A 15,332-nucleotide genomic window follows, 5' to 3' on the forward strand; every position below is an offset into this window, starting at 1 on the left:
TTTTCATAATTTTATTGCCCCTATTTCTCTATGTAATTTTTGGCCTTTCTTGGCATATTATATGCTTTGGATGTTGTCTTTTATTGCAGTGAGGGAAGTTTTTAAAATCCAGATATCTATGCCTATCTTGGAATAAGGAATGCTTTTAAAGAAGGTAGTTCTCTCCTTAGTCTGGATCCAAAAAGGATTAAGGAATTACTTTTTCTCTGAAAGAAATGGATTCCAGGAAAGATTTTGGGGTCAAATCGGTTTGCCTGGTCCTCATTAAGTCATTTTTAACAGTTTCTGGCATGTATTTTGTTACTATATATATGTATCTAGAACATCTGATATGTATGAATAATTTCAACATAAGTATGATACATAAAGCGTACTCAATCCCAACAAGCTTTTTTAATTATTTGCCATCTGGGGATACTTTTGAATTGTTTGCTTACCTATTTTTCAGAACAAATTTTAGTTATTACTGGTAGGTTTTGTATGCTTGGCTTTCCTCAGGTAGAATTAATAGTTCTATACCATTGTTCTTAGAAAAAATACATTTAAAAAAAAGCTTTATCGTCTCAGTCAGGTCCTAGGTTTTATTTTATGTTGTCCCCCAGTATACAGTGCTTAGCACAAAAGTGCTCAGCAAAAGTTTATGAATAAATGATTCATAAATAAATAAGCTTCCTCTAAGATTCCATTTTCTTTTAACATGTGATTGAATTATAACTGGGCACAGTGTTATCCCTAAGATACCTTGTGCTCTTCAATTTATATCTTCTATTTATAAAAACTAAATTAAATCTATGGTGTATATCAGGATTATTTCTGCAGAGAATTATTTGGATAGCATCTAGTTCGATCAGAAAAATGAAAGGGAGTCATTGGAGGGAGAACTGATAGCAATGAAGTGGATCAAAAGCTGTTCTTCTTCCTGCCTGGATTAGACCTGCAAATACTAGTTACCTCTGATAGCCTGTTACTTATTGTGTTGTTTGGTGGGACATACAGCAATTACTATCTTTGTTGCAGTGACTATATTGTGTCCAGATCCTGGTCCCTGTTGTGGTTCTGCCTTCACGTATCTCCTGCCATTTCAAATAAGCATTGTGATTTCTGATTTTGACTTTTACATTATTTTTATTTTTATTTCATTATGCAAAGCCTCCAAACTGTCACTTTCTTCCTAAAATAAGGCAACAAGTCAGGATGGCAGAAGGAAGTTTATTGACATTGAGTGGCAGGTCATGTGACTTTCCACAGACATACATAGGATGTTTTGTGGTTGGTTTTCATATTTTTCCTACTTGATTTTAGGATGATTTTAAATTTTTTTGTAAGATAAAAAAAATTCACTAATAATAAACTGCTTTGCTAGGGTCCCTTTCCATGAATTCCTATTTAAAGCAACAATTGAAAATTCACATTAAAAAATAGACACTTTAGATAAATTTAGTGAAAATCAAATTTAGCAATTTAGTAAACATTTATAGATTAACTACTCTGTGCCCATCTTTGCACTTAAGTCCCGAGTTGCCGAACCTGTGGATGATTGAGGCAGAGAGAAGCACCAGTTGCAGAGAGTGCCATGAATTCATATACTAAGTTCCAAGAAAACATGGGAAGAAGAGGAATAAGTTGACCTCATAGACTGGCATAGTCAGGAAGGCTTTGGGGAAGCTGTTTCAGTTTGGTCTGCCAAGATGAATTCGCCAGGCAAAGAAATGGAGAAGGGTATTTGGATGAAGGATAATCGGAGCAAATTATGGTAAATACAGCAAGTCACTGTGTTCAGGAAATACAGCAGGGTCTCGGCTGGTTGGGTCAGAGAGGATAGGAGTTGGGGAGGCAGACAAAATGTAAGACTAGAGAGAGAGACAAAGTCAAGGTTGCGTTCTAATCTCTCCCTTCTTTGTGGCTTGGTTTAAAGGTCAAAGCCTTCTTGTACACTTGTCAGTGGATTAGTAATTACAATGAGGGGAGCATTGTCCATAGCCTCTGTTACTTGGCTTTAAAAATATGAGTTCTAACCCATGTTTTCTAGTTTGATCTCATTTTCAAGTTGAATGGTAAATGAAAGAGAGGAGAGCAACATGGAGACTCCGAGTCAGAAATCCAGTCTTGCTGGACAGTCACCAGTGTCTCCAGCCTTCAAGACTGTTTCACGATGATGTGTAAGCCTCCATCTCTCTTATCTCCTAAGCCTCCTAAATAGACTATTTTGGATGGAGGACTTGGGTGAGAATGTGAGAGTGGGAGTAGTTAAGCAACAAATACTGAGAATCTCATTACCTGTTTGAATTTAAAACAAGCAGATTAGCTTTTAACTATATTGTTGGCTCTGCCTAGTTTTGGCAGCCATGCAAAATGTAGACAGAAATAGCATTTCTGTACATTTAAAAAAATATTTCCTTGTCTTCATTTTGTCTACCTACGGAAAGGGCAGGCAGTCTTGTGGGGTTTTGAGGTATAAATCCTGGCATTCGTTTTGTGATCACGCCAGTGAAGTTAGAAAAAAAAAAAAAAAAAAAAAAAAAGCCCCATTCTTGTTTGAATGCCAAAAAGATATCACTTTCTAAGCTGCCTGTCAGTGTTTGATATTTATTGGATAAAACATCTGTCCTAATTCTTCAGTTTCCTGGTTTCTGTTGTAATTTCACATACAGGGAATTTCCCTTGGCCCTTTCTTTAACATTAATTTTTCTTTGGCTTGTATTTCAGAGGCCAGACTCAGTCCCTTATATAAATATTCAGGCAACTGTTTAAAATGAGCTGTGTATTATTTATTTATCACATCTGTTATTAACAAAGCTGCAAGAATTAAGTAAAAGTGAAAACCATGTATTTTGTCAGAATATGAATCTGCATGAACCTCTACAGTCCAACTATTTGGTGTTTTTCGATTCAGCCACCCTCATCATATACATGGCAAAAGAGTGAATAAAATCACTCATGCGCCCATGTTAAGGGTCAATTTTTGTCAGTACACAGACACACACACACCCCACATGCACATACACGCCACATATGCAGGTGCATTGTCTGGAGTTTCTGGATAACACTGTGCATTTTATTATTTCTGGACTTTTTTCCATAAAAATAAGGTATTTTTTTTAACTCAAAGGAACACTCACTTATAGATTTAATTTTCTATTACATTTACTTTCTAAAGATTCCATAATTATTTGATCAGAAATAAATGATTAGAGAAAAATTATTTGATTCAGGGAAATAGGACCATGTTTCAAAAGAGGGAATCAAGGAGGAAATTGACTATGTAGGAAGGAGTTTTCATGATGCTTCATTTGAGTATAGGATAGAATGTAAGATAAAGCAAAATAGAGTTGAGTTAAAAAAAAATGAATCATCTTGAGAAAAAAAAACTTCATAGGATTGCTTGATGCTGTTTCATTTTATTGTCCTGCCCTCCATCTGAAGTTCTGGGCTCCAGATTGAACCAAATCTTCCCTTTGGAAACACTAAATATATGTGAGTCATTATTAACCTGGTGTAATAGTGAATTTAAATCAAACTATGCATTATATTCTCTGATACTGAAATTGGTATTATGATACTCTATGGCTTCCTTGGGCAGAGAGAAATAGAGCAAGTTAAAAGATATCTGTTAGCCTCAGGAAGGAGGGCTGATTGTAGCAGTCAGATTAATGCAAGCAGTACCTCTTACTGTAGCAGTCAGATGAATGCAAGGGGGACAAGGCTTTAATTACACTCACTAATTCAGCATTTGTTGTTGTTTGTCCCTGCTTCATTGGCATTTACCTTTGAAAGACTTACAAATAAAAGCACTTCCTAAGCAAGTTGGTAAATTTGTCCAGTGTGCAGAAGTGTCTCATTTTTTCACAAATTTCCTAAAATCCAACAGCATTTGGTTCTCCTTTTTAACTCATCAGTAAGTTTCCATTTGTCCAGTTGGAAATACTACTCTGAGAATGTGAAGTAATAAAACATATTTGCTAATGCACACTTTGTTCCTGGCTGGGCTTCTATTGCAACATTTAGGTCCATTCAATTGGAATCATTTGTCCCATCTGCCACCTTCCTCTCAATTCCTCAGTTCTTCACACTTTGTAGAGACTTCAAACATTGACGAGCCCATGTGTGTAATCACTGTAAAAGCAAATTTATCTTTGGAATGTAAACTGATGATTAATTTCTAATATTTCTTGAGTTAAGATTTGGCAGAGTGATACAATTTACTCTAGTGATCATTTCAAGGAGAAAAGCCTTGGAGTCCTATAGTTCAGGGTAGCAGTGTTATAAAATGTTTCTACATTTTAATGTTAACTACAACCTTAGACTGTTTTAAGGAAAAGTATCATATGATACCAAATAGAAACAAGTCAGCTGATCTTTAATTCAGAGACTTCTCTTAACTCTATGGATGGGCAAATCCTTTTGGCTTCTTCAACCCTATTATTTCCTGGGCCAATCACTCTCACCCACAGTCCTACATTTTTTCATGTTGTGGTTAAATGACTTGATCTCCCTGCCTTTATTAACTTCCTGTTTCAGTACCTTCAGGATGCAGCTAAATTAAACTTCTATAGACATTGAATTTTCTACATCAGTTCTGGGCTTTTAGGCCAAATATGTAAGTGGGAAATTATGGCTCTGGCCCTGGCTCCCAGCTCTGCTATTTTGTTGACTTTGTTACTGTGGGCAAGTTGTTGAGCATTTCTGGGCTCTAGTTTTCTCTCTCCAAAACAGGGACAGTACCTTTCCATCTTGCAAGGAAGTAGCAATGAATTGTCAAGGATGAAATGAGATCACATATGTAAAGTGCTTGGCATTAAAAACTAACAATTATTGTCCAAAACTTGTTCATTTTGTTTAGTAATCAGCAATTTGATTACTTTCTGTATTAAAATAAAACCTGACTACCTCTTTTTTCCCCAGCATTCTTTCATGAGCATTTTTATTTCTAGGCAGCATGTGCTTGAGTCTATCTAAAGCAGCTTGAGTGTTCGCAACACTCTGCACGTGCATTTGCTTCCATTTTTGACTAGAATAATTTTTATTCCTCCACCTGCCTCTAAAGCTCAGGTCAGAATTCTCTACGTTTCTGTTCCTTGGAAAATTTTCTTGGATTAGTGTTAACCCTGGTGCCCTTAAGAAGTCATATTTTGAGCTTTTCCAATATGTTCTCAAGCTATTTTTTTCCATCCAACTTCTTGCCTCCTGCCTTTGACATATGCCTCCATTCTGCCACTAATCCTAGTGCTTCCTTACTTTGATTTTTTCCAAAAACCTCCTTCCCCTCTGGCGTACATAGAAAAGGTTGTGCATAGAAAAGGGTCCGCATCTGTGCTGCTGCCAGAGTCAGGCACAAAAAAAGGTACTGTCTCTGTTTTGTCTCTTAGGTGGTAGGTTTGGGGACTGAAGAAGAGTGGCCGTTCTAACCCAGGTTTCACAGAACAGAGAGTGAGTGTGGGCCCTTGTCACCCATGTTAGTGAGACATTGGTTCTTCTAAAAGCAGCCTTTATGAAGAAAATGTCCTCTGTTGAATAGACAACAGGTACGCTTGACTTGGGCAAAAATGGACAGATTATATGATTATCTGCAGAGGACTTGATTTCCTTGAAAATAATTTCCTTAAAAAAAAAAAAAAAAAGAAAATAATTTCCTTAAATTGACATCCAACATTTTGGATTTTATTTTCCTTCTCCATGATAGATGACTTGGTCCATAGGAGAAAATAAACATGTCCCAGAAGGCCACAGAATCTATTGAAAGAGGGCTGCTAAGTGGAAGAAGACAATGGTGGTTGGTAGATTTAAAACAATTTCATTAATTTACATGCTTTCTTCAAAATACTATACATTGCCCAATCTGCATATTCGGACTTGGAAAGTATCTACTGATTCCCAAGTCTTGAGTTAGAAATTACACTCTTTTTTATGTCTGCACAATAGCCCTATGGCATAGAAATTATCATCAATTAGTGGGTAAGGAAACGGAGGTGTAGAGAGGTTACATGTAACTGTGACCACACAGTTATTAAGTGATCCTTCTCTCAAATCTAGATACTCGTCTTTTTACTGTGCTATTTGGCTTTATTTTAGGTATCCATTTTCAATTGGAGAGAAGCTCCAAGCGAGTTAATTACAGTGGATATAAAAAAAGGAATTCAAATTAGTAATATCATTATCTCTCTCTGTTTCTAGTTTGTGCAAAGCAGGTAACTGATGAAGCATCTTCCACTCGAGATTCAAGCCTTACTAACACAGCAGTGCAAAGCAAGTTAGCGTCTTCCTTTCAGCAACACACCAAAAAGGCTCTTAAACAGGTAAGAGAACTGGCATTTGTTCTTTGTTCGGCCTACTTAAAGTAATGGGCATTATGTGGAAAAAGTGAAAATCAATAAGAACCTAGCAGTCAGAGAGCAACAGGGATGTCCTGAATTCAACCACTTTCATAATAGTCATACACTAATTTTACTCTATGCTAAAAACTAGGAGAGGCTTGGCAGAGAACTTTGATGTAAAACAGAGGAAAAATGTGCTCAGAACCATAAAAACTTATATTAAGATTTTCTCATGTAAGGGTTGTAGTAAACATATTGGCTTCATAAACGCATATCTTGAAAATAATGTCTCTCTGGTCTCATGTTTGTAGTTGATGTAAGAAATAAACAGATAATTTCTTTCTTGTGACTGAGATACGGCACATTACAAATGAGGAAAATAGCAATTGTGCCTCCTTTTTATCAAGGATGTCCATCAGGGAGTGAGTGGTATTGAACGGAGGTTAGTTGTACAATATCATCTTGATATTACCTAAGCAGTCTTGATCTCTGTGCCTTGCACTGTGATGGTGATAGGAGGGAATGGTTGGAAGGTTGGGGTCTAGGCTCTGAAATAACCCAGTTTGAATTCCTGTGACTCTGGGCAAGACACTTTTTTTTCCCTCTGAATCTCAAATTTCTTCTCTAGAGAATGTGGAAAATAATGATACATTTCACATGGGAATGATCTGAGAAGTATGTGAGATGAGACATTGAAAGCAAGTGGCAGAATGAGTGAACCCTAATCACCACTCAGTATATGTTAGCTATTGCTGCCATGCTGGCAAATTCCAAATTGTGTGTGGAAGAGGAAGAGGAGATGCTATGGTTAAATGGGGACAGTGCATGATGGTAATGCTGTCAGGAAAGCTTTTACATGTGACCTTTCATGTGAAAACTCATGGCTTTCCCTTGTTTAACTGCTTTCCTCTTCCATATTTTATTTTGCTCTTTCTGTGACAGCCCCCTCCATCACACCTCCTGCAGACCTTACCAAGTGTAGAAATAGAAGTATTATTCTAGTGATATATTTGTAACAAGGAAAAAGAAACCATTTTTGTAAGTTAATTTTTTTAAGTCTCATTAATCTATAACACTTCTTAATAGTCCTATCCAGTCTTCCAGAAGGTCTACCCCTACCTTCTCATCTACTTCAAACAAGGAGACTTAAGAAAGAAACTCAACATTTTTGTACTGAATTACATTACTTTTCTATTTTGTGTTAATTATTGAAATTGCAGTATTTCCTTTCATTGGTATTATATTTAAGATAATTAGTGTTGCATCAAATAGTCTTTGGTGAGCTTACCATTTATATCTTGTAAAATGTTTTAGGCCAAAGAACAAAATTGAATTCAATGTTGAGATCCCTTTTTAACTGATGAAATAAAAGATGGATAACAGTGAGAAGGTCCAGGAAAAGGCTTACTTAGGCAGCAAATAGGATGCAGATAATAAAACACTAGCCAGGAGAGAACAGAGGATACAGAGCTGGGAAACATAGATGCCGTCATAAATGAAAATGAAATAAATGAAAGTCATACTTCTGAAGGGCAGCGATTTATAAAATGTGTATACCATGAAGTATTCCTGTATGTGAATGTAAAGATAAAGATTCAGATCTGTGTATTGTCATATCTCGCTCTTTTTTACTTTCCTCATTTTGGTTTCATATCATTTGAACATTTTTTATATTACTAAATAATTTCACAACTTTGAGTTAGTACTTTTGTGTTGCAGTAGAGCATGTGTTTGTGGGAAGTTCCACTTGCTTGCTTCAGGCCTAAGCCTTGTTTTAAGAAACCAGTCCTGTAAGCTTCTTAATGCCCTGAAAGAGCTACATGTTAATTTCTTAAAATTTTATTGTATAACCAAATACAAAATTAGCTACTATGAGAATGTGCCACAATATGTAGCAGATATGCTAATGTTTGATTAATAATCAAATTCATATTTGAAATACATTTAGAAAAAAGCTGTTCTTGCAGAATTTTGCCCAGATTCCCTGTAATTGCTGAATTTCTTAAGACAGCATTTCAAGAATTGACTGAACATGAGGCATTTTAAATTGTAGCAGCCTCAGCAAATCTGCAGCTTTCTTTTCTTTTAGATAGTTGAATGGCTATGACCATGTAGAATTCTTTGTAAGTGTATATATACATATGTGTACATATATATGGGTTCTGCATTCATGAACATATATTTTATGTGTATACATGCATATATAAATCCTCTTATGAATGTAGGGCCAACTGAATGACCCTAATAACAATTACATTCGCTGGTATTTACTTTTCTGAATTTTTGGCATTATGCTCTGTATTTTATATATACTATGTCACTTAATCCTCAGAGAAATCCTTTATTGTATGTACTAGCATTCCCATTTTTCAAATGAGGAAAATAAGGCTCAGAGAATATAGGTAACTTGCCCACAATTGTCCAATGAGTACATTTTGGAGATGACACTTGAACCCAAAATCATAGTTTTAGATTCTTCCCTCTTAACTGAGACTGCCTTTTAGCATATGATATGTAATATGATAGATAAATTTTTGACATCCAAGGAAATTTACATTCTTCAGTATTTGTATAGCATAAGGAATGCAATACAGCATGATTATTAAGAATATTATTTTTGAACACAGACTGTTTATGTTCAGTATCAGCACATATTACTGTTAGACACTCAAATATATCAAATATATAGCTCTTAACATTTTACTAGAAGTATATTTTGGGTCAGTAGGGCTTTAGTAGTTTGTAAACTGGCCAGTGTAGATTCTTAGAAAGAAGTAGATGGAAAACAAGAAATAAACAAAACAAAACAAAATAAAACCTTATAAAAGCCAGTGGCTTTATAAGCATAAGTGTAGTAAAATAATAATCATAGTAATAATAATAATATTATTCAAAATAATCATTAATGCAAAATAAGCCAGACATAATTACTCAGGTCTGAGGCCCCATCCCCCCGAAGCATGTTGTATAGGGAGTGGGTCCTTTTACTTTGCAATACTACTCATTGTATTATAATTATAGTCTGGACAATATGGAGGCTATAACGTCCCTTGACTATTGACATAGAATATTTCCATTATGCTTCTAAATATTTGCATCCCTTTTACTTTCTGATCATCAAAATGTTAGTTAACATCACATGTTAGAGTATGAATAATAATATATCGTTATGTTGGTAGATTTTTTTTCTGAATAAGCATATTCCAAATAAATACATTCGGAAGCCTCTGGAGAGTAGCAGATTGCTGATTCTTACCTTGTTCCCTGTCTTTCTGCCTTGTTATTTTAGTTGTAATGATCCTAAAAAATATGAAATGATTAGATTTTGAATTTTAAAGAAGGATAATTAAGAAAGATTAAATTTTGGAAGTTTTTAAACAGCAGAATCAAATGAAAGATTAAGGAAGGGTGAGTTCTGTTATGATGGGATGTAACATGGTGTAGAACAGAACCTTTCTATGTTGTTGCTGTTGTTTTATTTGACTTCCTTTATTATTTATTTAGGGTGGTAGAATTTATCCATAAAGTTGCAGATCTTTTGCCCTCTTTTCTTATCACAAAGCAGATACAGTGTTGGTATTTTGCTTTAGCTTTATATGTTTGACCAATACTGTGAAATTCCAAAGGTTATGTTGCATGATAGCAGTTTCTGAACATGGGCGTTGACATTTAGCATATGAGCAACAATGCAAGTTGGTGGTGCCTGACTCAGCCAGCTGTTTCATATGTGTGTATTTCTAATTATTTTAGCATTCACAGCATGTGATATTTTCAGATTTTTCAGTGAAGGGCTTTTTGCATTCAGTCAGTGCATTCTTAAGTTACATTGTTAGTGTTGTTTTTCTATTATAATAAAACAGGCATTACTTGTTTATGCAAATTCTAAGTTAACACAAAAGCCTGTGATTTTAGGTTTTATTTCATTTTTCATTAGAGTAGAAATGAGGACCATTTTATTTAGAGTTATCTGACAAGCTTTCTGTTTAAAAAATAAGATGCTTATTTAAAGGGGTTTTTTTTTTTTTTTTTGGTTTCTTTTATAAAAGAACATCACAATACATCTCCAGAGAAAATCATGCTCAACCCATTTCTTTTGATTTCTTTCCTTTTGCTTTTGCTTAAAGCCAGAATTGTAATTGATGAATGATAGGATCTTTACTTTTCCCTGACTGGTTTAGATCTGTTATGTGTTTCCTTTAAAAAATAAGTTTATTTCCAAGTTTAAGCCTGTAAATTTCTTTCATACTGTATAATACCTGGAAGTATTAAACTTGGTTAGTACCATGTACTTTGTGGAGCTTGGTCGTGTTGGACATTATATATGTGGGCAGCTCAAAGGTATATTCCTTCACAGCTGACTGCATTTACACTTACCATCTTCTTATTTAATTTTTTTAAGGTTTTATTTGTTTATCTGAGTGGGGGCGGAGGGCAGAGGGACCAGCAGACGCCCTGCTGAGCAAGAAGCCCAATGGGACACTCAGTCCCAGGACCCTGAGATCATGACCTGAGCCAAAACCAGGGCTTTTAACCCACTGAGCCACCTGGACACCCTTATTGAAATTTTGATAGTGTTTCTGGATTTGAAATTACAGAATTTAAAGTTGTTCAGTAAGATATTCCATTAGCATTTTGAAGAGCTAAGGCCTGAGTAGTCAGAAAGTACCTCATTGAAATCATACCCCTCAGTGAAATCATACCCCTCTAGGCTAACATAGTAAGACTTACTATATAATGTCAATGTCAAAATAAAACAATGCTATTCAGATTGAGCAACAAGGCCACCTCTAGCTAGTTGAGACCTCTGGTGTGGAGTAGAAAAAGCTGCTTCTCATAATTTCACAACAGAATAAAATCTCCCCTTTCAGGGTACCCTTATGCAGAGCAAACCTCCCATGACCATCTAAAGTGACCCTCCTATTCTTATTTTCTTAATCTGTTACATGGCTTTTTATTTTCCAGGCTGTGGAATATCCAAATTTAAATAATGATTAGTTGCATTTAACTTCTGTTATATTTGTAATATATGATGTAAAACAGAAATTTTCTTTTTCTTCTGGAATTTTAGCTAAAGCTTAAAACTGAGGACAGTGGGATAGAAGTATACCTGCTGTAAAGGGAGGTGCTAGACACAGTCTCAGAGGACTTAGTGAGAGAGGCCAGATGGCCCTGGACCATCCCCCAGCAACCAGTATAAAAAAATAGCTTAAGATTCATTTCAAGGAGCATTAATTAAAGGGATTTTATAAAACTGGATAGAACTCTGCTACATCCTTCCTCTCTCTCTCTCTCTCTCTCTCTCTCTCTCTCGGTGAAAGGCACAGTCTACATGAGAGGAAGACTCAGAAACACTCATGAAAAGGGAGTTCCCAGGAAGGGAACGTGGTATCTCACACACTGTTAGGAAGCTTTATAAGATTATATATATATATATATACTTTATATGATATATATATATATATACTTTATATATATAAACTCATATATATATATGAGTTTTATACACACACATATATATACACAGATATATATACTATATGTAGTTATAGTTATAACTAGGTAATAGATATGTAGGTAATATAATCTGTATAACTAGATAATGTACAATATACAAATCTAGCAGTTGGCCTCTGCCTCCCCAAAGATTGTGGTGCTGTGACTATTATAACACAAGGTAAAACGGCGTTGACCTATTTTTCTCCTCATTTTCAACTCCAGTCCTGGGGAACCCAGAAAAAGAGGAAGGAAATAGAGGAAGAGTAAAATCGAGAATCTATTCACTAATGAAGCTTTTTTGATCTGAGTCATAGGCGTGGCCTGGGGAGAGCAGAAAGAAGGCTTTATATTTGACCTCATGTATTTAAACCTGAAAATGAGACTATATAAAAACTTGAAGACAATCCAAGAAGCTGTGGGTTCTATGTAAAGTATTGTTCAGAAATGAGCAAGGGAAATGGGTCAGAAATGTGTGAAGGCAATTTTAAGAGAATAAAATTATTTCTTGTTTCATGCTGATTTCTGCCTTATGAATAAACCAGTTATATATTTTAAAGAGAGACAGAAGAGGGATTTTTTTATTTTTATTAAAATTATTTTTAATTTTATTTATACTTAGTATAAATATTATATATTAAATTCATTTCATAATTTTATTTATACTTAGTAAATATTTATGAGCACCTAGTATAGCTCAGGTAATCTTCTAGGCACTTGGGGATATGTCAGTGAACAAAAAAGATGAAAATCCTTGTCTTCCGTAGAGTCTGTATTCTAGGTTGGGAAAGGCAAGAAAATGACATTGCACAGTTTATTTTTCCATGTGGGGAAAAATAAAGTAGAGTGGATGTTGGGGATCGAGAATATGGTGGGAAAAGCAGTATAAGAGTGTGTGATTTGAATGTTTGTGTCCCCCCACATTTGTATTTTGGGATTCTAAGGTTCAGTATGATGGTATTCGGGGATGAGGTCTTTAGGAGGTGGCTTAGGTTATGAGCATGGGGCTGTCATAAATGGGATTAATATTCTTACAAAAGAGACCCCACCAGAGTTCCCTAGCCACTGTCTGCCATATGAGGGTACAATGAGAAGCCCACAATCCAGAGGAGGGGCCCTATGATCTTGGGCCTTTGACCTCCAGACTCTGAAGAATGAATTTCTATGGTTTGCAGGTTACCCAGCCTGTGGTATTTTGTTATAGCAGCCCAAAATGGGCTTAGGCAGTAAGAAAGGTCTCAAGTATATGAGGAAATGAGCCATGCAGATGTTGAGGGAAGAGTGTACTGTGTACAGAAAAGAATTCATGCAGAGGCTCTGAGGCAGAAGAGTTCCTGGAGTGTTTAAGTATCCTTCCCTAAGTTGCTCAAAATGCTCAGAATTGTTAAGAGCTTTGCCCAAGGTGTGAGATGTAATGTACTTCATGCCGTGGAGCCTTAAAATGTATGCTGAAAAAGTGCATAAAGGCAAACGGCATTTATTTGTTGAAAGACACACTTTGCTTTCTTTTTGCTGGGCCTCTTTCACGTCTTTGGTGCAGAGGTGCTGGAGTGGTCACTTTGGGCTGTGGGACAAGACTGAGGTTGTAGAGGTGCCTTTGCTTTGAACATACATCTCTTGTTCCTAATAAACACTGGGCAGTCATTTCAGGGAATTCTTTTCCATTTCCATAATCTTCCTGGTCCTCCTTTTGAGCTCCCCAAGTTATTTGTTCCTTGAACCACCAAAGACTTCCTGTGAGGTCTAATACTAATACTAGACTGGAGATCCTGACATCTTCATGTGGCTGGTTCTCCTTTCACTTGGGTTTTGTCTCAACTGTCACCTCTCAAGAGATTTTTCTTCCCACCCCAGTTACTCTACTTCCTCATCCTGGCATAATTATATTAGTGCTTGTATGTATATAAAATTATTATGTTTATTTTATGTAATTCCTTAGTAGTCTTTTGCTAAAATGTAAAATAAAACAAAGCTTTTGTCTTGTTCATTGCTATGGATCAGCAGTGTGTACGCTGTACTACAACAGAATAAGTCCTCAAAAAATGCATTCATTGCAGAATGGGTAAATTATATAAGAAGTAACATTTATTGAATATTTACTATGTGCTACAAATAGCATTAAATACTGTTATGTGGATTTCCTATTTAAAACATCTTAAACATCTATTGTCTTCGTTTTATGGGGACATATTACCCACGTAATTTAGCCAGCATTTTCCAGCTGGTTAGTTTATTTTTTCTCTGACTCTGCAACCCTGCTCTTACCCATCACACCACACAGACACAATCATTAGAATGGCTCTGCACTGTTCCCTAGTCCTCTGTAGGTCAGCATGTTCGAATAGGGGGAATTTAATACCTCTATTGGGCAGTGGTCAGACTCATTTATTTGAGGAAGTGAGGAGCATTGGAAATGTGTGTAGTAGATCTGAAAGATTGGTGCCCTCAGGCTGAATTTAACTCAGAGTCATCTTTGTTTTGTCTGGCAGTTTGTTTAAAACAGGAAAGCTCACCTAAAAATCCAGTTGTGTTGCATTTCTTGAGTACTTACTGCCTCCTCCAATGGGGCATGTGCTTTTCTCACTCACTTCAGCCCCCCCACCCCCATCACTATTTTACCCTAGCCCATATACTCCAAAAAAGCATTTCACATTTGTGAGGAGACATGCAGCATATGTTTGAGTAGTTGATGTACACCTAGTTGCAGAAATAGTTACATAATCCAAAAAAACCCATGAACAGCCAGCTACTCTACTTGTAGGATTAACACCATACAGCAAGAGAACAGAAATCACCATAATGCAGGAACCACTGTACAACCTGCCTCATGGACATGGCAGGTGCCAGAGTTCTCTTACGTGGAGCCCACACTATCCCAGACAACTCAATTACTGAGCATTGTTTTCTGTACCTCCATCCACATTCTGATCTACTTGGAAGTTGTCCCTAGTGTCTAGAGTCAAATAAATCCTGCTTTCTGGGAAGTGAACTGGAATCTGCAAGTTAGCCTAATGTGACTATAGATCTAGTAAATGTGATTAAGATGCCCCTTCTGATAACTGAACCATGATGCTCCTCAAGTTTGCCTGGTAGCCTACTTCACTGCCATGACTGGCCTCATAAGGAACAAAAACTTCCCAATTTTTGTTCTCTGCCCCCTAGAGATTGTTATTCAGGGTCAAATATAATACATGCTTTTCAGAAGTAAAACAGAAAAGTATACATATTTTAAATACACTTAAAACAATTTTCTTTATATTGTGGGCATTTAGTTTTGGTCACCTGTTGACACATTGTTTCATTTTAGCATTAAAAAATACTGTATTCAGAAATATTTCTTTAAATTTCTGAATAGTAAATGCATGTTTAGACAAAAATCATTGAAATGGTCTCAATATTGATTATTCCTTTATCCCTACTTGGCTCCACCTTGAAGCTGCAGGTTTTTCTTATTATATTATCTCTGTCATGGTTTCTTTCTGTCCAGCTACTAATTTGTCTGTAATAGAGTCCTCTCAGCTCTAAAAG

The 15,332-nt window shown here is 35.9% G+C and overlaps 1 protein-coding gene across 8 annotated transcripts in view; it reads left to right on the forward strand.

Moving 5' to 3' along the window:
* Positions 1 to 15,332, forward strand: part of ASXL3 (ASXL transcriptional regulator 3) — a 182,091-nt gene that overhangs the window by 77,760 nt on the left and 88,999 nt on the right. For all 8 annotated transcript variants that reach the window (XM_077900395.1, XM_077900397.1, XM_077900396.1 and 5 more), the window contains one exon: positions 6,172 to 6,293. In XM_077900395.1, coding sequence (XP_077756521.1) covers positions 6,172 to 6,293 — 122 coding nt within the window. The remainder of the gene's footprint in view (positions 1 to 6,171; positions 6,294 to 15,332) is intronic.

The sequence above is a fragment of the Canis aureus genome, chromosome 6, assembly GCF_053574225.1.
Source record: "Canis aureus isolate CA01 chromosome 6, VMU_Caureus_v.1.0, whole genome shotgun sequence".
Classification (NCBI taxonomy): domain Eukaryota; kingdom Metazoa; phylum Chordata; class Mammalia; order Carnivora; family Canidae; genus Canis; species Canis aureus.